The 26,891-nt window shown below is 39.9% G+C and overlaps 1 protein-coding gene across 1 annotated transcript in view; it reads left to right on the forward strand.

The window, feature by feature from the left end:
- Positions 1-25,917, forward strand: part of LOC142355789 (uncharacterized) — a 49,653-nt gene extending 23,736 nt beyond the window's left edge. Inside the window, exons 4-5 of the mRNA XM_075407849.1 lie at positions 22,741-22,890; positions 25,643-25,917. Of these exons, the coding sequence (XP_075263964.1) occupies positions 22,741-22,890; positions 25,643-25,905 (413 nt within the window). The 3' untranslated portion in view covers positions 25,906-25,917. The remainder of the gene's footprint in view (positions 1-22,740; positions 22,891-25,642) is intronic.
- Positions 25,918-26,891: the final 974 nt, after the last annotated feature.

The raw sequence follows: 26,891 nt of genomic DNA on the forward strand, positions 1-26,891 counted from the left end.
CACAAAGCCGGGCAAAACCAAAGCCCCGAATGCCAAAAGTTACGAATAGACCGCGCAAAATACTGGACACTAAGTGTGCCCCTTCAACACCCCAAAAAAGTCGACAGCGCAAAAACTCGAATCGCAGCGAACAAAAAACGGAGGAAAAAAAGAAGAGCAACGAAAAAACGAAAGAGCAAAACAAAAAAACACGTCGCCACAACGCAAAACCTAAGCGCTACAAAAAAATTAGATGTTGCTTTGCTTTGTCCACTTGAGCCTTCCAAGTGGACAAAGCAAAGCAGCACCTAAATTTGATTTGTGCATCAGCACAAATCGAGGCAAAGCAAAGGCCGAGGAAGTCAAAATTTACGAGCAAACCGCGCAAAACACTGGACACTAAATGTGCCCATTCAACACCCTCATAAAAAGGCGACAGTGCGAAAAACTCGAAGCGCCGCGAACAAAAACACTTCGCCGCACAGAAAAACAACACCAAGAAAAGCACAAAAACAGGAGCGGGACACGGCGTGTCCCAGAGAAAAGCGCCAGAAAAAGGGCACGACGTGCCCGAAAAACGCGAGCGGAAAACTCACCTTGAAGACAAAGACGTCCCACTGACCCACCATCCTCCCCAGCTGCCACTCCACCACCTCTTCCTCCTGGTGTTTCGTCTCCTACTAAACAATAGTGGAACCTGAGCACAACAAGAAAAGCGAAGACGAGCGCGACGCAAAAACAACGGAGCCGACGCACGCAAAAACCTAAGGGGGTGGGGGAATTGGGTCAACCGACCCAAAGCGCAACAAAGGCTCAAGCGGCCAAAGCAAAGCAACACCTAGATCCTAATTGTGCATGAGCACAAAGCCGGGCAAAGCCAAAGCCCCGAATGCCAAAACTTACGAATAGACCGCGCAAAATACTGGACACTAAGTGTGCCCCTTCAACACCCCCAAAAAAGTCGACAGCGCAAAAACTCGAATCGCAGCGAACAAAAAAAGGAGAAAAAAAAGAAGCGCAACGAAAAGACGAAAGAGCAAAATAAAAAAAACACGTCGCCACAACGCAAAACCTAGGGGGGGAGGGAAAAATGGGTCAAACAACCCCAAGCGCTACAAAAAAATTAGGTGTTGCTTTGCTTTGTCCGCTTGCGCCTTCCAAGTGGACAAAGCAAAGCAGCACCTAAATTTTATTTGTGCATCAGCACAAATCGAGGCAGAGCAAAGGCCGAGGAAGCCAAAATTTACGAGCAAACCGCGCAAAATACTGGACATTAAATGTGCCCATTCAACACCCTCATAAAAAGGCGACTGTGCGAAAAACTCGAAGCGCCGCGAACAAAAACACTTCGCCGCACAGAAAAACAACACAGCAAGAAAAGCACAAAAAGAGGAGCGGGACACGACGTGTCCCAGAGAAAAGCGCCAGAAAAAGGGCACGACGTGCCCGAAAAACGCGAGCGGAAAACTCACCTCGAAAACAAAGACGTCCCACTGGCCCACCGTCCTCCCCCGCTGCCACTCCACCACCTCTTCCTCCTGGTGTTTCGTCTCCTACTAAACAATAGTGGAAACTGAGCACAACAAGAAAAGCGAAGACGAGCGCGACGCAAAAACAACGGAGCCGACGCACGCAAAAACCTAAGGGGGGGATTGGGTCAACCGACCCAAAGCGCAACAAAGGCTCAAGCGGCCAAAGCAAAGCAACACCTAGATCCTAATTGTGCATGAGCACAAAGCCGAGCAAAGCCAAAGCCCCGAATGCCAAAACTTACGAATAAACCGCGCAAAATACTGGACACTAAGTGTGCCCCTTCAACACCCCCAAAAAAGTCGACAGCGCAAAAACTCGAATCGCAGCGAACAAAAAACGGAGGAAAAAAAGAAGCGCAACGAAAAAACGAAAGAGCAAAACAAAAAAAACACGTCGCCACAACGCAAAACCTAAGCGCTACAAAAAAATTAGGTGTTGCTTTGCTTTGTCCACTTGAGCCTTCCAAGTGGACAAAGCAAAGCAGCACCTAAATTTGATTTGTGCATCAGCACAAATCGAGGCAAAGCAAAGGCCGAGGAAGTCAAAATTTACGAGCAAACCGCGCAAAACACTGGACACTAAATGTGCCCATTCAACACCCTCATAAAAAGGCGACAGTGCGAAAAACTCGAAGCGCCGCGAACAAAAACACTTCGCCGCACAGAAAACACAGCAATAAAAGCACAAAAACAGGAGCGGGACACGACGTGTCCCAGAGAAAAGCGCCAGAAAAAGGGCACGACGTGCCCGAAAAACGCGAGCGGAAAACTCACCTCGAAGACAAAGACGTCCCACTGGCCCACCATCCTCCCCAGCTGCCACTCCATCACCTCTTCCTCCTGGTGTTTCGTCTCCTACTAAACAATAGTGGAAACTGAGCACAACAAGAAAAGCGAAGACGAGCGCGACGCAAAAACAACGGAGCCGACGCACGCAAAAACCTAAGGGGGTGGGGGAATTGGGTCAACCGACCCAAAGCGCAACACAGGCTGAAGCGGCCAAAGCAAAGCAACACCTAGATCCTAATTGTGCATGAGCACAAAGCCGGGCAAAGCCAAAGCCCCGAATGCCAAAAGTTACGAATAGACCGCGCAAAATACTGGACACTAAGTGTGCCCCTTCAACACCCCCAAAAAAGTCGACAGCGCAAAAACTCGAATCGCAGCGAACAAAAAACGGAGGAAAAAAAAGCGCAACGAAAAAACGAAAGAGCAAAACAAAAAAAGACGTCGCCACAACGCAAAACCTAAGCGCTACAAAAAAATTAGGTGTTGCTTTGCTTTGTCCACTTGAGCCTTCCAAGTGGACAAAGCAAAGCAGCACCTAAATTTTATTTGTGCATCAGCACAAATCGAGGCAAAGCAAAGGCCGAGGAAGTCAAAATTTACGAGCAGACTGCGCAAAATACTGGACACTAAATGTGCCCATTCAACACCCCCATAAAAAGGCGACAGTGCGAAAAACTCGAAGCGCCGCGAACAAAAACACTTCGCCGCACAGAAAACACAGCAATAAAAGCACAAAAACAGGAGCGGGACACGACGTGTCCCAGAGAAAAGCGCCAGAAAAAGGGCACGACGTGCCCGAAAAACGCGAGCGGAAAACTCACCTCGAAGACAAAGACGTCCCACTGGCCCACCATCCTCCCCAGCTGCCACTCCATCACCTCTTCCTCCTGGTGTTTCGTCTCCTACTAAACAATAGTGGAAACTGAGCACAACAAGAAAAGCGAAGACGAGCGCGACGCAAAAACAACGGAGCCGACGCACGCAAAAACCTAAGGGGGTGGGGGAATTGGGTCAACCGACCCAAAGCGCAACACAGGCTGAAGCGGCCAAAGCAAAGCAACACCTAGATCCTAATTGTGCATGAGCACAAAGCCGGGCAAAGCCAAAGCCCCGAATGCCAAAAGTTACGAATAGACCGCGCAAAATACTGGACACTAAGTGTGCCCCTTCAACACCCCCAAAAAAGTCGACAGCGCAAAAACTCGAATCGCAGCGAACAAAAAACGGAGGAAAAAAAAGCGCAACGAAAAAACGAAAGAGCAAAACAAAAAAAGACGTCGCCACAACGCAAAACCTAAGCGCTACAAAAAAATTAGGTGTTGCTTTGCTTTGTCCACTTGAGCCTTCCAAGTGGACAAAGCAAAGCAGCACCTAAATTTTATTTGTGCATCAGCACAAATCGAGGCAAAGCAAAGGCCGAGGAAGTCAAAATTTACGAGCAGACTGCGCAAAATACTGGACACTAAATGTGCCCATTCAACACCCCCATAAAAAGGCGAGAGTGCGAAAAACTCGAAGCGCCGCGAACAAAAACACTTCGCCGCACAGAAAAACAACACCAAGAAAAGCACAAAAACAGGAGCGGGACACGGCGTGTCCCAGAGAAAAGCGCCAGAAAAAGGGCACGACGTGCCCGAAAAACGCGAGCGGAAAACTCACCTTGAAGACAAAGACGTCCCATTGGCCCACCATCCTCCCCAGCTGCCACTCCACCACCTCTTCCTCCTGGTGTTTCGTCTCCTACTAAACAATAGTGGAACCTGAGCACAACAAGAAAAGCGAAGACGAGCGAGACGCAAAAACAACGGAGCCGACGCACGCAAAAACCTAAGGGGGCGGGGAATTGGGTCAACCGACCCACAGCGCAACAAAAAGGCTCAAGCGGCCAAAGCAAAGCAACACCTAGATCCTAATTGTGCATGAGCACAAAGCCGGGCAAAACCAAAGCCCCGAATGCCAAAACTTACGAATAGACCGCGCAAAATACTGGACACTAAGTGTGCCCCTTCAACACCCCCAAAAAAGTCGACAGCGCAAAAACTCGAATCGCAGCAAACAAAAAACGGAGGAAAAAAAGAAGCGCAACGAAAAAACGAAAGGGCAAAACAAAAAACACGTCACCACAACGCAAAACCTAAGCGCTACAAAAAAATTAGGTGTTGCTTTGCTTTGTCCACTTGAGCCTTCCAAGTGGACAAAGCAAAGCAGCACCTAAATTTTATTTGTGCATCAGCACAAATCGAGGCAAAGCAAAGGCCGAGGAAGTCAAAATTTACGAGCAAACCGCGCAAAACACTGGACACTAAATGTGCCCATTCAACACCCCCATAAAAAGGCGACAGTGTGTCGAAAACAAAAACATAGGGCACGGTGTGCCTGGCAAAAGCGGACACGGTATGGCCGAAAACCAAAAAAAACGCGCCGCAGGCCCACCTAAGAGAAGTGAAGAGCCCCTCCCGCCCACCAACCAGCCCCAACTGAGCCTCACCATGACCCACTTCGTGTTTCCTCTCTTCGTTACTGGTTGTAGTACTGTCCTGAACAAAAAATCGGAGCAGCAGACGGAGGATATAGAGGAACATCAGAACCTTTACTTCATGACTGGCCCTTACAGCGCAGTCTACGCTTTTTTTCTATTACACTGTTTTTGAAACAGCTACGCAGCAAAAAGTCAATTTTTTTCTTAGATATTGATGACCCTTCCAGTGCATCTTGAATAAATTATCGAAAACTTAGCCTTTTCTCAATGCCAGTCTTCGAAGGAACAGCAAAAAAATTTTCACAGCAACCACATGAATTAATTGTTGCGGAAATTAGAAAATGAAACTTTTTGAGGCCATTAAAGGGCAAGCAAACAAAGCAATAATGTCAGAAAACAAGAATGCAAACTTTACTGGAAAACAAAATCATCATGAATTAACAATTCAAGGACACAGCAACGACTAAAAAGTTGGTTTCCCTCTCCCACGAAGAGGAATTGTCTCTACTGACCTTTCTAAATGTAAAATTCATTCAAAATAGCTCGCATTTCTAATTAAATAACCAGAAAAAATAATTAAGCCATAAATTTGAAGACCCTGCCATTTTTTGAGGAAAATTGCAACTGAAAACCAACTTTTTGTCGCTTAACTTAAGGAATAGCCATAAACTTCTATCTGAACAGATTGAAAGTTTCTCGAGTAATACTTCAAAATTGAAATAACAAGTCCGCTTACACTAATTGAACATTGTAAAACACAAAACAGCAGATCTTGAAACTGGCTTTCGATATCTTGCGAACTCTACCAAAAATCGGCAAATAATTTCATGACATTTCGAATTTGCTCTAATTACTCTAAAAGAAATTGATTGACAAAATACTGATTCTCGAAGCATTTTATATTCGAGATTATATTCGAGATGCAGTTATCGAAAACCATTTACAAGATTCCTTACTTAAACTTTGTCTGTGTTTTGTATCAACAAGCAACTTTACTTTCAAAGCAAAGCCAAATTTTCAGTACAAGCCAAAACATAAATCGACAAATGTCGAAAGAATTGCTCTTGAACGACAGCAACAATTTTATATTAGCAACTTCGGAGGACTAGAAATCACTCATAGATGATGAACGAAAGCGTAAAAAATTCACTTGAGGAGTCAAAGAATGTTCTAGAAGAAAAGCGCGAAATTGTCAAGCGAATGATTTGCATAAAAAAGATACACACGCTTACAATAATTCCTATGAGCTGCGTTCAAGAGCAAGTAATTAGAATCGTGTATCAATAATGCGCAGAATTAGAGCAAGCACCAGTTTCTTCCCGAAGAAGTTGAGATGAGCAAGGTCTTTCGAGTTTTCCTTGATAAAATGAGAGGAATGAACTTTTCTAGGTCCAACGTACATTTTCGCGAGCAAGAATTTCAGATAGTCATTAGTTTTCTTAACAATGTCATACTTCACATCTGGCCTAGGCATGAGACCAACAACTCTAGTTTCAGTTTTTAAATCCATCAGACACATCGCAAAAGCATACAGTTTAGCTGCGGTATTTCTGGGACTTTCGGGTACAATCCATTTTTTTGTTGGGTGAGAAGAAATGTCATTATTTCCCACTACCAAAATACAGATGTCAAATTTTGAGCAAAAGAGTAAGTCTTCGGCGTTGAGGTGTTTGGCTCTAAGACCCGGTCGGCATCTGAGGGAAACATTTTTTGCCTGTAGAAGATTATCCTCGTCGATTTCTTTACTGAGTCTCACAAGATTGCTGTCTCCCACAATGATGACTGAAGGTCTAAAACAATTAACCCAATCAGTATCAGGAACACATTAAAGAGAGCGAGCTGGCCCTTTCAGCGCAGCTTAGATTTCACAGTTTGACTTTCTCAGTAGCTAGTTGTTGCTTCGGAGGACTATCTTAAACTTAATTGAGGGAAGGGGGGATGGAGGAGAGGGGGCGGAGGCATAAGGGAGAGGATGGCTCAATAAAAAAGAAATCACTAATATAACAAAAAACTTCATTTGAAATAAATAAAACAAAAATTAGTTTTGATTGAGTTTTAAAGTCCTTAAAAACGCAAGAATCTATACTTCCGAAATCTATAATCTAAGTTTGAAGTGAATCAACTAATTGTGCTCAAAGCCTTCATTCATAACACTTACAAAAAGGCACGTCTCCTGCACTAGAACAACAGTTTTGTATCTCAACTCCTCAGCTGGAATAATTTCCATATCATTTAAACCAAATAACTCAAAAAAAAATCCATGTGACCTGGGAAGCTCTGCGGGTTTATACTCCTTAACAATTTTAGCAAATTTTCCAACAGCGAAGATGCCGCTTGAGTTCGAGAAAAAACTATCAACGCGAAAAAACCTTAGATCATTTAATTGAAAGATACATTCAGCTAAATTTTCACCTATACGAGTGTACGACAACGACGCAAAACATTTTCCGCGGTTTCGAAATCTGGAAAAAAAGAAATCAACGTTGTCACCGCAAAACAGTTTTACACTTTCACTGACCGAGGTCAGTCCTTGCAAACATTTTTCAGAAGCTTCAATGGGTATTTTTTCGAAAGACGCTTGATGCCTTACGAACTGTTCGACGATCGCTTCAGGCTCTTTGATAGTACCCTGAACAGCACTTAGCAAACCATGATTCGCAGATTCGAAACAAAAGGCCGAAAAGCACCAAAGCGGTCCATTCCTTTTGACTTGTTCACACAGGTGTCTCATCGTGTGGAAATTAAAAGACTGGGAATCTGAGCCATAGATCTCAACAAAATTTTCAAAAAACAACTCGATTAAACTTTCTGCCTCCAATAAACTCTCCTGCTTTACCTCAAACTGTGACAAAATTCTGATGGCGGAGCAAAGGCGGATGAAACTTTGAAAATAGGACCTTTCTATTGAAACAACGTTAAAAACAAGCGGAGCAATATGAAAAAAAAACAGCTTGAAATCGAACGCTTTCCAAAATTGAACATCGGATAGTGATTTTGTTCTGTGTTGAATATCGAACGGCACCTTAACCCTAGACATCAGAGTCTCTGCTTTTTGCATTAACGGACCTTTCGCTAAAGATATTAGTAATTTCGATAATGTTTTACCAGTACCCAAAAAAATTTGGTGCATCGGGTCAATGGGGCAATTCCACGGTAGATTAATAATCTTATTTAAAGGAGTTGACGACTTAATTCCAAATTTCATCGTTTCACCATCGTCTGCAGCTTTACCACAGGCTCGAAAATCAAGGTTTTCACGTAGAACAAAAGATTTTGTTGCAGGAAAAAGCATTCGATGATTTTTTGAGAGACCTTTCATAAAACAATGCGGACAGGAGAAGTAGCCATTGAATTGGTTCATACAAAGAACGCAAGCGGTTGCAGGCATGTCTGCAACAATTGAGCGCACCCAAAAACTAACAACACCTAATCCCTCAATTTCTAAGTTAGCGTCGAACAAAGATTCCAGCTCAAAAACGATTCGCGGTAACAAAACGTGAAATTCTGGCTTTGATTTTCCATGCCACATCGCGAGCAAGCACAGATTGGAAAATGCTCCTCTAAGTTTAGGCGGAAGATTATATAACTGCACCCATATCGGCCAAACAGAGAACTTAGAAGACTTAAAAACAGGCGCACCATCTATGTTCAAAACTAGTCGCACCTGAGGTTTTTCGAAAAAGTCACACGAAGTTTTCCATGAACAATTGCCACCCCATGACATCAAAATATACGAAACGTTCCGAAGCAAAACCTTCTCTATTTGGCTCCTAACATCTACAAAGCAAAGCTTAGCATTCTCAAAGTTACTAGTTGACACTGTTGGTAAAAAAGGAATAGAGAGCTTGGCGAATAAGTTATTAGGCACAGGTAAATTTTTCGCAAAAAGCTTAAGGATATCCTGTCGGCCGACTTTAGAAAATTTATGCTTATCGCAGATCATTTCAAACTCTGCCATGAACTTTTCTGTTGACGATGAAGAACCAGCAAACAACTGTGTGCCCTCCTCCTGAAACATAAATGATTTCACGTCCTCATTGTCAAAGCGACAATCATTAACATTTTCTTCTTCAATCAGGTCTAATCTCACAGGGGTCGAGCAAAAAACAGTTTTATCAAGTTCCTGAATGGGGTGGGTGATATTGGCTTCAGTGTTACTAGATGGAAAAGATTCAAGCTGAATGCAGGATGGCGTCTTAATCGGACTTACTTTTAGTTGCCCAAAGTAGGAATCATACGAAATGTAACTTTCGTTATCATCACTTTCCTTTGATGCCTCGTAAAGGGATCTCCTAGTAGGAAGTTTATCTACTAAAATGCGCCTACATGGTGTTTCGTAAACGGGTTCGGGATTATCTTTATTAACCGGTGTTGAAGCTATAGCTGTGGTCTGTGTTTTCTTGCGCTTTTTAGGAGGTTCAGGATCATTGGCGAAAGGATTACCGTGATGACTTTTAAAAGGACAAAGACAATTTACATTAAAGCTACCGAAGAAATGTCTGGAATAAAACACAGTAAGCTCTTCACCAGCTTTGATGTCTCTTAAAGCTGTGCAGTATATGAGTTTACCCTTATGTTTGTACTCGACATTCGCTTTGCATGAGGCATTTACGAAAGAAACCGGACCCAGCATTAGCCATTGAATATTCTTTAACTTGCTATAGATGACAGACATATCATTATAGTCGTCTACAATATCACAGTCCTCAATTTCTGCTAAATACCCAACAACTCCATTTATTACCTCACCTTTGGCAATTTCGCTTTTAGCAAACAGTCCAATTTGTTTAAATGACTCGCTAGGAAGGTAACTTACCACTTGATAATTTACCGACTCCATACTTTTACCGTATTCCTCATCCAAAAAACAGCGCAGAGCAGCCGTGCCTTCATTTTCGTCCAGCTCCTCATCAACCACAATTTTATGAGAGCGAACACCCTCCCGATCGACCCAACGAATTGTTAAGCTGTAGTCAATTTTGGCCAACTGTCTCCAGGTCACACAGCTCTTTGTGAAAATGCTAGCCGAGTAGACATACGGATTCAAATTTGTGCTCGACATTATCCTCTAAAAATTTTCTAAACCCATGAGAAAGTAACAACTGATATAAGTTCGAGAGTGAAGGAATTCGAAGACAAGAGTAAGGAAATCCAAGTTACTATAAGATTCACAAAATAAGACTGAACATTACGCAGAAATTGCCAACTAAACATTAAGTTTTTTAATGTGCGTCCCTTTCAGAGCGCAGACATTGGGCATTGATTATCACAAGGCAAGCAAGGATAAACATTTACATCTCGTCAACTAAATCAAAATATCCGATCAAGTATCAAAAAAAATTGGGCAGAGTGCAACAATTACCAATAACACAGTAAATAAAAATAAGACGTCAAGGATTAAATTGCACTTCTGAGTCTCCGAGCAAATTAATTCGGAGCAAATAAAGAAATAGATACAGTTCATTGGAGATAAAAACACCATGAAAGAAAATAAGCAATCACGTTCTCCACAAATAAGCTGGTTAAAAATTTACTTTTACGCAAGCTTTTAGCAAGTTGATGTAGAATGTTTGAACCGAATTCGAATTTTTACTGAATTTAAGTTTGAACCGAATTTGAGTATCCTTCAGAGCAAACAAATAAAACACAGTACATTGAAGAGAAGAACATCCAGAAAACATTCAAAGTCTACTATCAAACCCATGAAAGAAAATAACAAGCACGTTTCTGCTCAAAAAAGCAAGTTGAAAACTAATTTACTGCAAGAGTTTTTAGCAAGTTGACTTTAATGTTTAAATCACTCAGAACGAGCAAACTCAGATTAAATTTCGTCGTTACTTCCCTCTTTTCTTGTGCCTTCAGAGTTTCTCTCGTTCCTTTCTCGCACGCCTAGTGCATTTGCAGCGTCTTTTGCGCGACGCAGCGCGTACAGGCTATCCCCACAGAACCTCTTAACAGCTTCTAAAAAAATTTACTTCAAATCTTTTGCTCTGGAAAGACTAGTAGGTGTCTGATTTTATTTCATTAGCGAGGTGTATATTTCACTTGCTATTTAAATTGTGTAGTACAATAAAATCAATTAATTTTAGGTGCTTAAAAGGGGAACAGTAAAGGAAAATACGAAAGACGTAAAACTAAATCTTGAAACTAGCGCTTCTGAAACTTATATCTTCCTATTAGAAATTTTGAGCTTAATGTGATACCTTGGAAGTACTTCTCATCCTCTTCAGAGGCAAAACATCGTCCTTCGCCGGTCGCTCTCTGTGCAAACCAACAAGTTTTCATGCGCTCATCTCTTGTTAGAATGCATCTGTTTAGATACCGGCCATATCCCGCGTAGTCATCGCGAGATCCCTCATAGCCCAACAGATCCTTCCCCTTATATATAAGTTGTCTGCTTGCCGTTTTACGCCTCCTCTCGACCTCTTTGGAGTTCTTAAATAAGCAATTCGAAACATAACCTACCCAAGGTTGGAAGAATTTCTCTAGAACGACCAGTGAGAGCTCTAATCAATTATCAGTTGCAAACCGCTTGTCGGGGAGCCTGGATAGGACTCAGAAACACACTAGCGGGCTTCAAATGACGCCATTACAGGTTAAAAATTAAGATACAGGTTTAAAATTACAGGGTTAAGCCATTACAGGTTTAAAATAAAAAAATGACATCAATGTCAGCGCACTTATTATTTGACTTTTAGTAATAAATTGCCGCCAATTGAATTTAACGGCTTGTAATTGTGAATGAGAAAATTTTGGATCCCTCAAAACGCGAGAATCACTTAAAGAGAACCGAACTCAATTTAAAGCAGGAACTCACTATTTGACGAAGTGACCTCGATATCAACAGCATCTGATTTCTGGCGTCCACCTCAAGCCTGTTGCTCCTTCTAAGGGCCTCTTCAACGTTCATTAGAGCGACAACGCAGTTCAATTTGCCAGCACGTTCATAGCCTTGTCCAGGCTCGTCCTTTAAAAAAAACTTAATTATACTTCGAGTGAACTTAACAGATTTGTGTCCCTTTCAGAGCACAGAGAAAAAATTGTTTAAATGCGATAAATTTTTAGTTGTTACAAAACATCCAAGCCGAGAACTAACCTCAACACGAATTGCTTCAGAGTTCATTCTGATATTGAAAGTGGCTGCTTGTCCGCGGTGAAATAAATTGTCAACACAATTTGCAATATTCAGCAAAAAATCTGAAATTCCACCAAAAGATTTAGAAAACCTAAAATTATCAATATTCAAATGAACAATGCCAAAACAAACGAGAAAAAAATACAGGAAATGAGATATTTCAACTCACATATACACAAAACCAAATATTGAACATCGAAAGACAACAGTAAAACAAATGAGTATATCTTTGCTGATCGCAGAAATTAAGCTTCAGTTCTTTGATAATTTATGGAAACGTGTAAACACGATGGAAACAAAGCATTCTAACAATGAAAAATTAGTGTCAGTAAAACAAGGAAGGCACCAATTTGTGCTATGTAAGCTTACCCTGCAGAGTGACTGGAAACAATCTCTGTGAACAAATATTAATCAAAAGCGCACAGCATCAGAAGCAATTATTAGGTTATACAAATCAGAACCCATAAAATTTAATGATCCGGTTATAGAATTTTTAATTTCAACCAAAATGAAGACTTTCTTCAAACTGAAGTTTTTGCTTAAGTCAATATAAAAAGAATAGGAGCTCAAAACAATATTTCTGGCAAGTGAAAAACAAACACAAACCGACACCGATTTAGAAGATTCGATGCCTAAACAGTTTCTTCCACATTGTTCGGTTGTTCATTCTCCTTTTGTTCAGATCGCCGCTTTTTACGAAGAAAATCACAACCCTGTTGGTTGACATGCTTCAAAATAAACCTATATTTCTCCTCTGAGAAGTCCAACTTCATTACTTTACCCATAACTTCTCGGAAAACTTGAGTCCGTTCTTCATCCGCTGGCTCTCGCCCGCCAGACAGAATTTTCTTGGGCTCAATGCAAAACTTAAGCCTTTCCTCCTCCGTCCACATCTTATTGGCTATGGCCATGGCTCTCTCCCGGTAGGTCGAGCCTCCCAGAGCAAGTAAATTGATTCCTTTCCAAATATAAGCCTCTGCTTGATTTTCTTCCTCATGTTCCGGAATGGGCACACCTTGGTTGAGTTCTGCATTTTGGTGTAACCGATTGATTTCATCAATTGCCTTCTTGGCAAACGTCATATATTGACCTAGAACTTGGTTGCCCGCATCCAGAAGAGCCGCAATTCTATCCATTAGATGATGAAATTGATCCCAGCAGAATTCCTTAAGCAAAAACAACTTTAAAAAACAACCGACACACGTCGGGCGTGTTAATCTCGAACGACTGGTTAAAGGTAGGGCTCTGGAATGAATATAGGTCAGACGAAAAAATCGCAAGAATAAAGACCATAGGACAATTGCTAAAACTTTGTTTGAGAGCAACTTCAAACTTCATTGAGTTAGGATAACTACGTAGGCTATGCTCGCTTGACGAAATCAAGAGCTGGTTAAAAAGGCTTGTCTTATATTCAAACACTTCAGCAAAAACATTACCAGCCATTTTGCAAAAAATGAGCGTCCCTTACAGAGCACTGGTTTCTATTTACGATCGAAAAATTACCTCTTGTGAGTTATGTTGGGGCGGGTTTTGTCCAGTTGGATTGTTCTCACATTGGTTCAGATAATGGTCTACTATATGGTTTATTTCCGGCATATCTGGCAAATCGTTATCATCATTATCAGCATAATCATCCTCGTTGTTGCTCGCAACGGGGATTTCTATATCTTTTCTAGTCTTTGGACACTTTTTTTTGCAAGCGTTTGCTTGGGTATTAACTTCTTCTGCCTCATCGTTGCAAGAGAATTGTTTTAGCAAGTTATCGCAATCGATTTGACTCGCATTGTGACCTCCACGCTTAAGACTGCTGACTTGAGTCATCACCTTGGATAGAAGTTTCTCCTTCCCTTGTACTTTGAATTCTCCTGTCTCCGGAATATCGTAATTTGGTCCTGTGTTAATCTGAACAAGGCTACCTTTCACAAGTGAGAGTTTTTCAGAGTTTTTGAAACCTTCGGGCCACATCTGTTCCGCGGAACATTTTATCATCGAGTAAGTAAAATCTCTGTGGAAGTAAAAAATGCAGTGCCAGTCGTCGGGTAGAGTGATATCGCTATTGGACAACGCAGCTTCTTTCTCAAGAACCCTCGCAGATCGTTTTTTTGGATTCTGACTGGATCTAAAAGCAATTTACCTAGACAACCCCAGTTCACAAAGTCAAGAATGAAGGAGATAAATGTCGCTCAGTTATTGTTATTGCAGCTACTGAAAACACCTGGGTGTCCCTTACAGAGCACCTAAGTGATATCGCCTCGGAGTCCTGAAGAATCAAGGTGATTCTATGTCGCTCAGTAATTGTGAGTGTCTGAGTGAGTGTGAGAGAGTATGCGTCTGTCGTGAGTGAGTGTGTAAGTGAGTGAGTGTGCGAATGAGTGGGTGAGTGAGTGTGTGTGTGCCAGTCAGTGAGTGTGTGTGTGTGTGTGAGTGAGTGTGTGAATGTGTGTGAGTGAGTGTGTAAAGGTGTGTGAGTGTGTGAGAGTGTGTGAGTGAGGGTGAGTGAGTGTGTGAGAGAGAGTGTGAGTGAGTGTGTGTGTGTGTGTGGGTGAGTGTGTGAATGAGTGTGTGAGTGAGTGTGTGTGAATAAGTGTGTGAATGTGTGTGAGTGAGTGGGTGTGTGAGAGTGTGTTTGAGTGAGTGTGAGTCAGTGAGTGTGTGAGTGAGTGTGTGAATGAGTGTGTGAGTCAGTGTGTGAGTGTGTGTGAGAGAGAGTGTGAGTGTGTGTGTGAGTGTGTGTGTGAGTGAGTGACATAACCTCGGAGTCCTGAAGAATCAAGGTGATTTAATGTTGCTCAGTAATTGTGAGTGTCTGAGTGAGTGTGAGAGTGAGTATGCGTCTGTGGTGAGTGAGTGTGTAAGTGATTGAGTGTGCGAATGAGTGGGTTAGTGAGTGTGTGTGTGCCAGTCAGTGTGTGTGTGTGTGTGTGTGAGTGACTGAAAGAGTGTGTGAATGTGTGAGTGAGTGTGAGAGTGTGTAAGTGAGTGAAGGTGTGATTGAGTGTGTGAGAGAGTGTGTGTGAGAGAGAGTGTGAGTGAGTGTGAGTCAGTGTGTGAGTGTGTGTGTGAGAGAGTGTGAGTGTGTGTGTGAGTGACTGAGTGAGTGTGCTCGAGTGTGTGTGTTAGTGTGTGTGTGAGAGAGTGTGTGTGTGTTTGTAAGTGAGTGAGAGTATGATTGCGTGTGTGTGTGTGAAGGGGTGTGTGAGTGTGCGTGTCAGAGTGTGTGTGTGTGTGTGTTGATTGTGAGTGTGTTTAAGTGAGTGAGTGTGTGAGAGAGTGTGTGAGCGAGTAAATGTGTGAGTGAGTGAGTGGGTGTGTGAGTCAGTGAGTGTGTGAGTGAGTGTATGTGTGTGAGTCAGTGAGTGTGTGTGAGTGAGTGTGTGTGTGATTGTGTGTGAGTGAGTGTGAGAGTGAGTGTATGAGAGTGATTGTGTGTGAGTGAGAGTGTGAGTGAAAGTGTGATTGAGTGTGTGAGAGTGTGTGAGTGAGTGTGTGAGAGAGTGTGTGAGTGAGTAAATGTGTGAGTGTGTGTGTGTGTGTGAGTCAGTGAGTGTGTGAGTGAGTGTGTGTGTGAGTCAGTGAGTGTGTGAGAGCGTGAGTGAGTGTGTGATTGTGTGTGTGTGAGTGAATGTGAGAGTGAGTGTATGAGAGTGATTGTGTGTGAGTGAGTGTGTAAGTGAGTGAAAGTGTGATTGAGCGTGTGAGAGAGTGTGTGAGTGAGTGAATGTGTGAGTGAGTGTGAGTGTGTGTGAGTCAGTGAGTGTGTGTGAGTGAGCGTGAGTGTGTTTGAGTCAGTGTGTGTGATTGTGTGTGTGAGTGAGTGTGTGAGTGGGTGTGTGTGAGAGTGAGTGTGTGGGTCAGTGTGTGTGTGTGTGTGAGAGTGTGTGCGCGCGTGTGTGAGTGTGTGGTTGTGTGTGCGTGTGTGTGGTGTTTATGTATGTATGGGGTGTGAGGAAAGTGCCAGACCATTTCCCAGACTTCGCCCTCTGATCAGACTATCGTGCGACCAAATGCTCTTTCATCAGACCGTGGTGCGACGACCAGACCGTAGTGCGACCCAAGAGACCTTTTATCAGACCATCGTGTGCCCATTGTCCAGAGATTCGTGCGACCTATGATCAGACTATAGTGCGCCTTTACCCTCTGATCAGTCCGTAGCGCGGCTATTGTCTAGACCATTGACCAGACTTTGCCCTCTGATCAGACCCTGGTGCGACCATGAACCAGACCATCGTGCGACTCAAGCATTTCCTAGACCAGGTATTTTTGGTCGCAGCACGACACCGGTATGCGACCCAAATGGTCTGATCAAAGCGGTTTAGGGTCGCACACCTAAACCGGGGTACCTTTGTTTTGTTTTTACAGTTCGTCCCTTGATTTAGTATGTTGAAGTAGAAAATAAGTGCAATTTTTCCCTATTTTGTTTGATTATTTTTTAATTCATACATTTGTGAGGAAATGTTTGACCGGTGATCCGAAACACTGAATGAATTTAAATTCACATTCCCTTAATTTTCCAGAAGTGACGGGTTAAATAAACGACTATTTTGAAAATTTCCTCAATTTGGGGGAATTTTGAAATTAAGCAGGAAATATATCGGCAAAGTCAATGTACGTAAACGGATATCTTATTCTTTTTCATTTGACAGCTTCGTTATGCGTTATATGTGAGCTCAACGCTTCAGTTTATACGCTCAGTTTATAGCTCGACGCTTTCAGACGATAATCAGCATGGTCAGATCGGTCCTCCAGTTCACCCCTATTTGTTTACCCCTCTATCATTTCACCCCAATTTTAATCCTTCATATAGTTGGTACTATTACCGGTACTATAATCGTTACTGGTTCTATTGGTATTATAATCATTCGTTCATGCCTAAGCAGCCCTTGGGACATGATATGAAATTATGTCAACCGATTATGGGATTATTGTCTTCTTAAGTACAATAAAACCGTGTCCGGACAAAACAGTCACAGACAAAACAGCCCCAAAGGGTGTGATCAGAGCTCTCCCAATTACAAAGCACGTGTGATTACATAGTAAATCAAATATGGCACGTGCGTCTGGGATGGGGGGGGGGTGCAAATAATATGCGCCCAGCATGTCTGTAATGGGAAAAAGTGACGGAATTGAGTGGGAAACACATACATTTGTCCCCCCCCCAGTACGTTATGCGCCTCCACATTCCCCCCACCCCACCCCACCCCCCCTCCCCACCAAATATACAGAGCCCACCTAATATACACCAAATATACACATGCTGAAAAAGATTACTCACTGGGAAGCCATTACAGGTACTCAGAAGCTCCAAATCTCTGGTTGCCACTTGAACAGTTTCAATTTCGTTAGATCATTAACAAATAATCTGAAAAGGGCATCTACATAAAAAACCATTGCAGTTAATATCTAAACAGTTAATCTATATAAAGTATTACTCTCGATATAAGGTAGAGGGGTACTCTGTATAAGGTATTAATGACTAAGGTGAGCGCTTTCTGAACCGACTCTACAAGAGCATCGTCTACATAATCGTCTAATACGTTCTAGTCTCTGCATTTATCTGCTTAATCACATTCGTTGCCTTTCTTCTTGACCCGAGTGATTTCATCATTCCTTTACTTGCAGCTACATACTGACCCGCACCTACTGGTAAGGACACGTTGCAATTCGAATTTTTAATACTACGACGACTTAAACTTTGAATATCTCCTAAACTACTAAACGGATTTGAAAAAAAATGGTATATTTGAACTCAACGTATTCGAATCTTGCTATATACCTATGTTGGAACAACCAACGATCGATTTTTCTGATGACGATTTTTGGTCCGGGGCCGAAATTAGTCTATTTCAGCTCAACCCCCGAAAAAAGCTAAAATTCAGTATGAAGACTGTCTCTGAATTCTTTTTGTTATATATATTCAGAAAGCTCGTAAAATAAGCAAGAAAATGAGCTATAACACGTTACACAACTCTCACAAACAAAAAAGTTATTAAGCAAATTAACTTTGATCGGTGAAAAATTTAGTCATTTTTTACCCATCTTAGTACTAGTTCAGAGGCTAAATTCTACAATAAAACTTTGTAAAACCCTATTAGTATATTATATTTTCCAAAAGTAGAGATAATAGGCTGTCATTTGATACCAAGAAGTTGCAGTATGACAGCTTTAACAAAAATTTATTAGACAAAGAATAGCAAAAAATGTCCATTTTTAGACCCAAAATGACTTTCAACTGTAAATTTCACCGTTTAAACCAAATTTATGTTCCTTTTCTTGTAACTGGTCGTTGAGCAAATGACACGAGCTGTAATTCCCATTGAACGTAAGTTTTAACCCATTGTGTTGTGAGATATTAGCAATTTAACAAAATAAACGATTTTCGAAAATTTGAGACCTCGAACAGTAATTTCAAAATTGTACGTTCATAACTGCGGTTATTAATTAACAAATTCTCTGAATCCTTTTTAGTGCTATTTTACTGCAGGTATTTTGCTACCAAACATGCTGAGTCGGCCGAACTTGAAACCAGTAAAGCTATCACTTTTTGTTGCCAAGCTCCTTTTTGGTTGTTTTTTTCTGTACTTTTCCTAATTAAAGCCTGAGGGTCTTTGCAAGCAGTAAAAAGTTCTTATCAAAATAGGCTACTAACATTGTTAAAATGATTATGCGTACAGTATACTGGATGGAATCTCTTAGAGGATGCTCAGAGATAATTAAACATCACGCAATTGCGAGTTTTTCTTTGAAACGTATCATTTTTGCAGCAAATTTTAAAAACTCCTTCATTTTAAAGAAACAGCTAACGCAAACAGTCTATGTATTTTTTCAATTGATTACATTAGCCTAACAATGGGGCATAAAATAGTGTTTTGAAGATTTGGTTGTGAGATATTAGGACCTTAACTAAAAAACGCTTTCTGAAAACGTAAGCCCTCAAACAATTTTTTCCAGAATCTACATTCAAAGGTGATCTCTATTAATTCACAAACCCTCTGAATCAGTTTAAAAGAAATGTTACTACGAGCAATTGGCCACCAAATATATTAAATCGGACCCACTTGAAACCATTAAAGCTATCAGTTTTTGTTACAAAGATCTTTTTTGGTTGTTTTTTTTTCTACTTTTTCTAATAAAAGCCTGAGGGGCTTTGCAAGCAGTGAAAAGTTTACATAAAGATAGGCTACTAACATTGTTAATTTGATTATACGTATAGTTTACTGTATGCAATTTCTTAGAGAATGCTCAGAGATAATTAAACATCACGCAATTGCGAGTTTTTCTTTGAAACGTATCATTTTTACAGCAAGTTTTAAAAATTCCTTCATTTTAAAGAAACATCTAACCCAAACAGTCTATGTATTCTTTCAATTGATTACATTAGCTTAACAATGGGCCATAAAATAGTGTTTTGAAGATTTCGTTGTGAGATATTAGGACCTTAACTAAAAAACGCTTTCTGAAAACTTAAGCCCTCAAACAATTTTTTCCAGAATCTACATTCAAAGCTGACCTCTATTGATTCACAAACCCTCTGAATCAGTTTAAGCGAAAAATTAGTAGCAGCAATTGGCTACCAAATATTTTAAATCGGACCCACTGGAAACCAGTAAAGCTATCATTTTTTTTACAAAGATCTTTTTTGGTTGTTTTTTTGTACTTTTCCTAATAAAAGCCTGAGGGGCTTTGCAAGCAGTGAAAACTCTCATCAAGATAGGCTACTAACATTGTTAAAATGATTATGCGTATAGTATACTGGATGGAATCTCTTAGAGAATGCTCAGAGATAATTAAACATCACGCAATTGCGAGTTTTTCTTTGAAATGTATCATTTTTTACAGCAAATTTTAAAAATTCCTTCAATTTAAAGAAATACCTAACGCAAACAGTCTATTTAGTCTTTCAATTGATTACATTAGCTTAACAATGGGCCAATAAAAAAATAGAGTTTTGAAGATTTTGTTGAGAGATATTAGGACCTTAACTAAAAAACGCTTTCTGAAAACGTTAGCCCTAAAACACTTTTTCTCCAGAATCTACATTCAAAGCTGATCTCTATTGATTCACAAACCCTCTGAATAAGTTTAAAGAAAGTATTATTAGCAGCAATTGGCCACCAAATATTTTAAATCGGACCCACTGGAAACGAGTAAAGCTATCAATTTTTGTTACAAAGATCTTTTTTGGTTGTTTTTAATGTACTTTTCCTAATAAAAGCCTGGGGGGCTTTGTAAGCAGTGAAAAGTTCCCATCAAGATAGTCTACTAAAATTGTTAAAATGATTATGCGTATAGTATACTGGATGGAATCTCTTAGAGAATGCTCAGAGATAATTAAACATCACGCTATTGCGAGTTTTTCTTTGAAATGTATCATTTTTACAGCAAATTTTAAAAATTCTTTCATTTTAAAGAAACACCTAACGCAAACAGTCTATTTAGTCTTTCAATTGATTACATTAGCTTAACAATGGGCCAATAAAAAAATAGAGTTTTGAAGATTTTGTTGAGAGATATTAGGACCTTAACTAAAAAAGGCTTTCTGAAAACGTTAGCCCTAAAACACTTTTCTCCAGAATCTACATTCAAAGCTGATCTCTATTGATTCACAAACCCTCTGAATAAGTTTAAAGAAAGTATTATTAGCAGCAATTGGCCACCAAATATTTTAAATCGGACCCACTGGAAACCAGTAAAGCTATCAATTTTTGTTACAAAGATCTTTTTTGGTTGTTTTTTTTTGTACTTTTCCTAATAAAAGCCTGGGGGCTTTGCAAGCAGTGAAAATTTCCCATCAAGATAGTCTACTAAAATTGTTAAAATGATTATGCGTATAGTTTACTGGATGGAATCTCTTAGAGAATGCTCAGAGATAATTAAACATCACGCAATTGCGAGTTTTTCTTTGAAACGTATCGTTTTTACAGCAAAATTTAGAAATTCCTTCATTTTAAAGAAACATCTAACGCAAACAGTCTATGTATTCTTTTAAGTGATTACATTAGCTCAACAATGGGCCATAAAATAGTGTTTTGAAGATCGGACCATAACTAAAAAACGCTTTCTGAAAACTTAAGCCCTCAAAAAATTTTTTCAAAAATCTACATTCAAAGCTGATCTCTATTGATTCACAAACCCTCTGAATCAGTTTAGGCGAAACATTACTAGGAGCAATTGGCCACCAAATATATTAAATAGGACCCACTGGAAACCAGTAAAGCTATAAGTTTTTGTTACAAAGATCTTTTTTAGTTGTTTTTTTTGTCCTTTTCCTAATAAAAGCCTGAGGGGCACCCAACTGATCTCTTTGAAAACTTTTATTTATTATTTGAAAGTAGATTACAGAAAGAATTCAAAACCCTAGGTTGGGAGGGATAATTTTCGCTCCACCGTATAGAAAAAATGATTTAAACATTTTTATTTTGGTAATTTCACCAATTTTATCTCCCTTCAACGCTTTCCAGTTTCACTTGCACCCAACTAATCTCTCTGAAAAACTGTAATTTTTATTTGAAAGTAGTTTACAGGAAGAATTCAAAACCCTAGGTTGGGATGGATATTTTCCGCTCCATCGTATAGAAAAAATGATTCAAAAATACTTTTTTTGGTAATTTCACCTATTTTATCTCCCTTCAACGCTTTCCAGTTTCACTTGCACCCAACTAATCTCTCTGAAAAACTGTAATTTTTATTTGAAAGTAGTTTACAGGAAGAATTCAAAACCCTAGGTTGGGATGGATATTTTCCGCTCCATCGTATAGAAAAAATGATTCAAAAATACTTTTTTTGGTAATTTCACCTATTTTGTCTCCCTTCAACACCTTCCAGTTTCACTTGCGCCCAACTGATCTCTCTGAAAAACTGTAATTTTTATTTGAAAGTAGTTTACAGGAAGAATTCAAAACCCTAGGTTGGGATGGATATTTTCCGCTCCATCGTATAGAAAAAATGATTCAAAAATACTTTTTTTGGTAATTTCACCTATTTTGTCTCCCTTCAACACCTTCCAGTTTCACTTGCGCCCAACTGATCTCTCTGAAAAACTGTAATTTTTATTTGAAAGTAGTTTACAGGAAGAATTCAAAACCCTAGGTTGGGATGGATATTTTCCGCTCCATCGTATAGAAAAAATGATTCAAAAATACTTTTTTTTGGTAATTTCACCTATTTTGTCTCCCTTCAACACCTTCCAGTTTCACTTGCGCCCAACTGATCTCTCTGAAAAACTGTAATTATTTTTCGAAAGTAGATTACAGGAACAATTCAAAACCCTAGGTTGGGAGGGATCTTTTTCGCTCCACCGTATAGAAAAAATTATTTAAAAATACTTTTTTTGGTATTTTCACCACATTTCGTTGAGTGTTCACTTGCGTCTTCTTGTTGAGTGTTCACTTGCGCAATTATTTGGATTATTTTTTCTTCACCCAGAGCCACATTTTGGCGTGTTTTTTTAAATTTTTTTTTTTGCAAGAATCTTGCAAGATAACCATTCGTCTTGCAAGAATCTTGCAAGATAACCATTCGTCTTGCAAGATCTTACAAGATAACCATTTTTCGCAAGATTCTGGCAGAATCTTGCAAGATAACCATCTGGTCTCGACTAGGGAAGCGACTTATAGATCTTTTGTTCAACACAATTTCAAATTTTTTGTTTGGTACTTTTAAGTTTCTGAAAAATAAAATCAGCGCAATATATCAAATATGATTGCTGTTAGCAACTAGAAATGTTTTGTTTTATTATTAATTTTCAAAAGATTGAAAACCGCGCACGAGCCGTCTTAATTATGTTAAGAAACAATTGATGGCAGAATGGATCCAAAAATAGGAGGGAGACGACTGTGCAATCGTTCTGGATTGGTTTTCGGCCCGATTTGTTGACATTTTTGTCCAGGTGCAGGTGTACGTGTTCTACTTTGCAATTCCTGGAGTTTTAATTCTGGGCTTCTCCGCTGGGTTCATCTACAAGCTGAACAAATCTAAAGGTAATAACAATTTATTTGAACTTTTTCTATTTTGTTAGATTTTTATAAATTGACTTTGTTTTTTGGGCAAGGTGTTTTTTTGTGCAAATTTACACAAAAATCTAGCTTTTATACTGAAATAATTTTTATTTTTACTTCCTACTTCCTACATGTAGAAATTCTAATTGAAAAAAATGAAACAACTTTTTTTTTAGCTTTTTTATTTCAAAATGTTTTTGTCAATAGCTATTGCAAAGTGTTTCTGCCGTTTAGGATATTCAGTCAAAAAATTTAGAATACACGTCAGCCAAGGGTACCAAGAATTGTAAAAGAAAACGATAAATGTCAATTTGCAACCCGCAAAACCTATAAAATTTTGAGGCGAGTTCTTTGGCAACCGTCTCGTTCTAACTATCTCTTATTGGTTCATCATCCCATTCAGATCATTAGACTGAAAAACACAGGCAGGGGCTTTGAGACGAAGTTGTTCAGCTTTCAATCATCAGTTCATTCATATCTTTTTACTTTTTCTCGTTGTGAGCTGTCGTCAAATGCGTCAAAAAATTTCCCTTTCGAAAATAAGCAACAGTGTAATGCAAAGTTATAATTACATCCATACGTAACAAAAATTGGTAGGTGACCTGTGAAATATATTACAGATGTAATATGATATCCTGAAGGGTTACACCTTTTAATCAAAACTTTTTAATTATTCTTGAGCGAAGTTTGAAGCAAGTGTTGTAAACGTGTTGGTCTTTTTACGACTCGACCAGGCTGAGATTAGTTCTGTTCATGACTTGAACTTTTGACTTTTATTTTCGAGCACTGACTTTTGTTTTAAGAACGTTGAATGAGTCTGAACAGTAGCTTAGTTTTTAACGTATAGTGGGAACTGCTGGTAATGTTCAAGGTGAAAGGGTCACTTCGAGAATTTTTGATCCCATATAAGTCCCTCCTAACTATCTGACCTACCCCTCCTCCATCTACCCCCACCTACCCCTCACCCACCTATCCCCCTCTCACCTACACCGTATACCTATCCCCCATAACTACCTCAACACGTACTGCCTCACCCACCCAACTACCTACGCCCCCCTCACGATTACCTGTACCCCCTGGCCCACAATCCTAACTAAAAGTAGAATCTTTCCAACTAAATATCGCAATGTTTAATTTTTTTTGGAATTATTGAAATAGGTAGGGTTAATTGAAAGACTTTTTTATTGCACGACTTTTCGTGTCAGTTCCGGTATTCCACCGGCTCTGATTTTTATGCAAAAGTTTTGCTTGACCGATTTGGTTTTTCGAGTCACTTTTGCACCCTTGAATTTTGCGTTTTGTGTAATTCTAACTTCTCTCTCATTTACATTTCTGAGCAGCTGAACTCAAGGGGCGGCAGTTTATTCAAATGAAAAGTGCGGCAAAACTGTTGTATAATTTTTTCATTTCAAAGTTAACTATTGACTACATTGGCATATAATACCCTCTATTGATAGCATTTGAAGCTCTCATAGTGATTTTAGGATCCCCCGACCGAAGCAAGCTGCAATAAGTTAGAGCTACCACTAGTTGTTCGAGAGCAATTTGTCCGACTTTATCAGGTTATTTTCAAGAGAACTGTACTCTTCGCTCAACAAATTAGTTTCAAAACAACCTCTTACTCAATGCGGAGGCGCATTCCACAAAAAAAACTGTGCGGCAGATTATTTGCAGTACAGTCCCTCATTTTAATATCTTAAAACATAAGTTCATAAGTGAATGAAAAGTTTGTGAAATTCCCGTGCAGCCAAACTTAGGTACTGTTCACATTTATTTGATCCTATTTTTCATCTTAAGGCTTTTAATGCTTTGTGGAAACCACTTTCACAAAATTTACACGTTTTCTGCATGCAACCTAAATCGAAGCGGAAAGAGCCTGCCACTTTCTTGGTAAGTAGTTTTTTCTGTACCGGTAGACGCTTGTAATGTTTCTCGAAACCCCATAAACGTAGTCTCAATTATGAAGTAAAATAGTCCTTGGGCTTCATTGAGCTGTTGTTACCTTGAGTGACATCAGATCTCAAGGATATTGATATGACTGGTTGATAATAGATTACATTGGTTTATAGTGATATAATCTGTTTTCAGTTTTAGAGATCTCAGCCATGCACATGAATGGCAGTTCTTCTTGAATTTGATTTTTGTGCTGTTTTGGATGTCTGCTTGCTTGACTTTCTTCAAAGATTTTGGCTATGAGCATCGGCTAGAAACCCCAAAATCCAAAATAGGCAAAGTCCACATAGGGCGAATAGGATATTTTCCGTTTGTGCCCCCAGTACCTTACGCACCCCTCCCTCTCCGCCCACCTCCTCCCCCTCCCCCCGCCCGTTACACATTTACCCAGTTACAGAGCACTCACCATTATATAGTAAATTCAGATCTTTTCCGTTTGTAACCCCCCCTCCCCCCCCCCCTCCAGCTTAAAGGGTGCATATTATTTGCATCCCCCCCCCCGATGCATGCTCCAAATTTTTAAATAATGATAAATGTTAACACAAACGGAAAAAAATTCGGAAAATAATTCAGTGGGCCATCATGTTGATGTCAGCTATAACCCCCCCCCCCCCCCCCATTAGAGCCCCGCCAGCCGCATGTGCTATTTTTTACATAGTAATGTCCTATTTAACAAACAATTAACACATAAATTGCCCTAGGGGCTTAAAAAAACACTTGGGTAAACAGAATAGATCCTAGTCATCCCAGGTTAACGTTAGTGAAAAAAAACTGATTTTAGTAAGCGGAGCGTCTCTGTCTCCGGAAAGACTTCGAGTGGAATCGGCATTCCGCAGAATGATTGTATCCCTCATTATATCATACGCAATATTCGCAACTGGAGCCTCCGTTTTCATCCATCTTGGAATCACAGAGGGTTATGCGTGGGCGTACAATTTGGGCGACGGATCTCTGGTTATGCAGAGTTCTATCAACCTTTTATCTTACATCGTCTCGGGGCCCGTTTTCAGGAAGGCGCTTTGGGTTACAATCACCTGCGGATAAGTGGAACAGAAAGAGGGGGAAACTGGTCTATTCAGCCAACCTCCCCTCCCTTCCCCTCCCCTCTCATACTGTATATGACGCACAGTTATTTAACTATAAGCTTTATATATATATATAGCGCATGCAAAAATGGGAAAGATAATGGGAAAGACTCGGAAAAAGCAGTATGTACTCAGACCGGGGGGGGGGGGGCTGAAGTAAAAATTTGAATATTTCGAAATCTCTGAGCCGAGTGTGGGGGCTCCGGAAAACACTGCCATTTATTAATTTGCTGCGAGCAATTTATAATACCCATTTGCAAAAAATAATTATTCATTCTTTCCTCATTCTATGACCTCAAAGAGATAAATTGTATCTATTGAATCCCGTACTGTCTTATTACGCAAAACTCAAAAGGTCAATAGTACGCAAAAACCCAAAAGGTTTTTGCGTGATAAGGTCAATAGTTCCTTTTAGGCCTGCAGCTGTTTTCCACTGCAACAGTTGTCATTTGCCTACATCGTGATTAGAAGAGCTTCCCCTGTTTATTCATGAGACCAAAACATCCAACATTTTGAATTGAATTAGGAGGGTGCGTTATATGTTCTTAATGAGAACTTCAATATTAGACAAGATTGGTTTAGACAGCTTAAACATAAGTTACTAACAGCGCCAATTAACTAGAATAAAAAAGTATCGATTAAATCGACATGACACCCAGTCATATACTAAAACGGGAAGAAAAATTTTGTTCCATTGGTTCTCTCCTTTTTCAGCGTTTTTTGAAGAAAGCATGCAAATTAAAACAGCTTAACCATTTGTTTACGATATGTTCAAATGAAAATATTGAAAATATTGAATTACTATCACACTGCTTTGTTTATTAAATATTAAATATAACGATGCTTTTCGTATGTAATCCTATATATATATATATATATATATATATATATATATATATATAATTTAATTTTGTATTTCAACTTTAGTAGTATAGTAGATTGCGG

This window comes from Convolutriloba macropyga, unplaced genomic scaffold (assembly GCF_964194025.1).
Source record: "Convolutriloba macropyga unplaced genomic scaffold, txConMacr16.3 SCAFFOLD_839, whole genome shotgun sequence".
Classification (NCBI taxonomy): Eukaryota; Metazoa; Xenacoelomorpha; order Acoela; family Convolutidae; genus Convolutriloba; species Convolutriloba macropyga.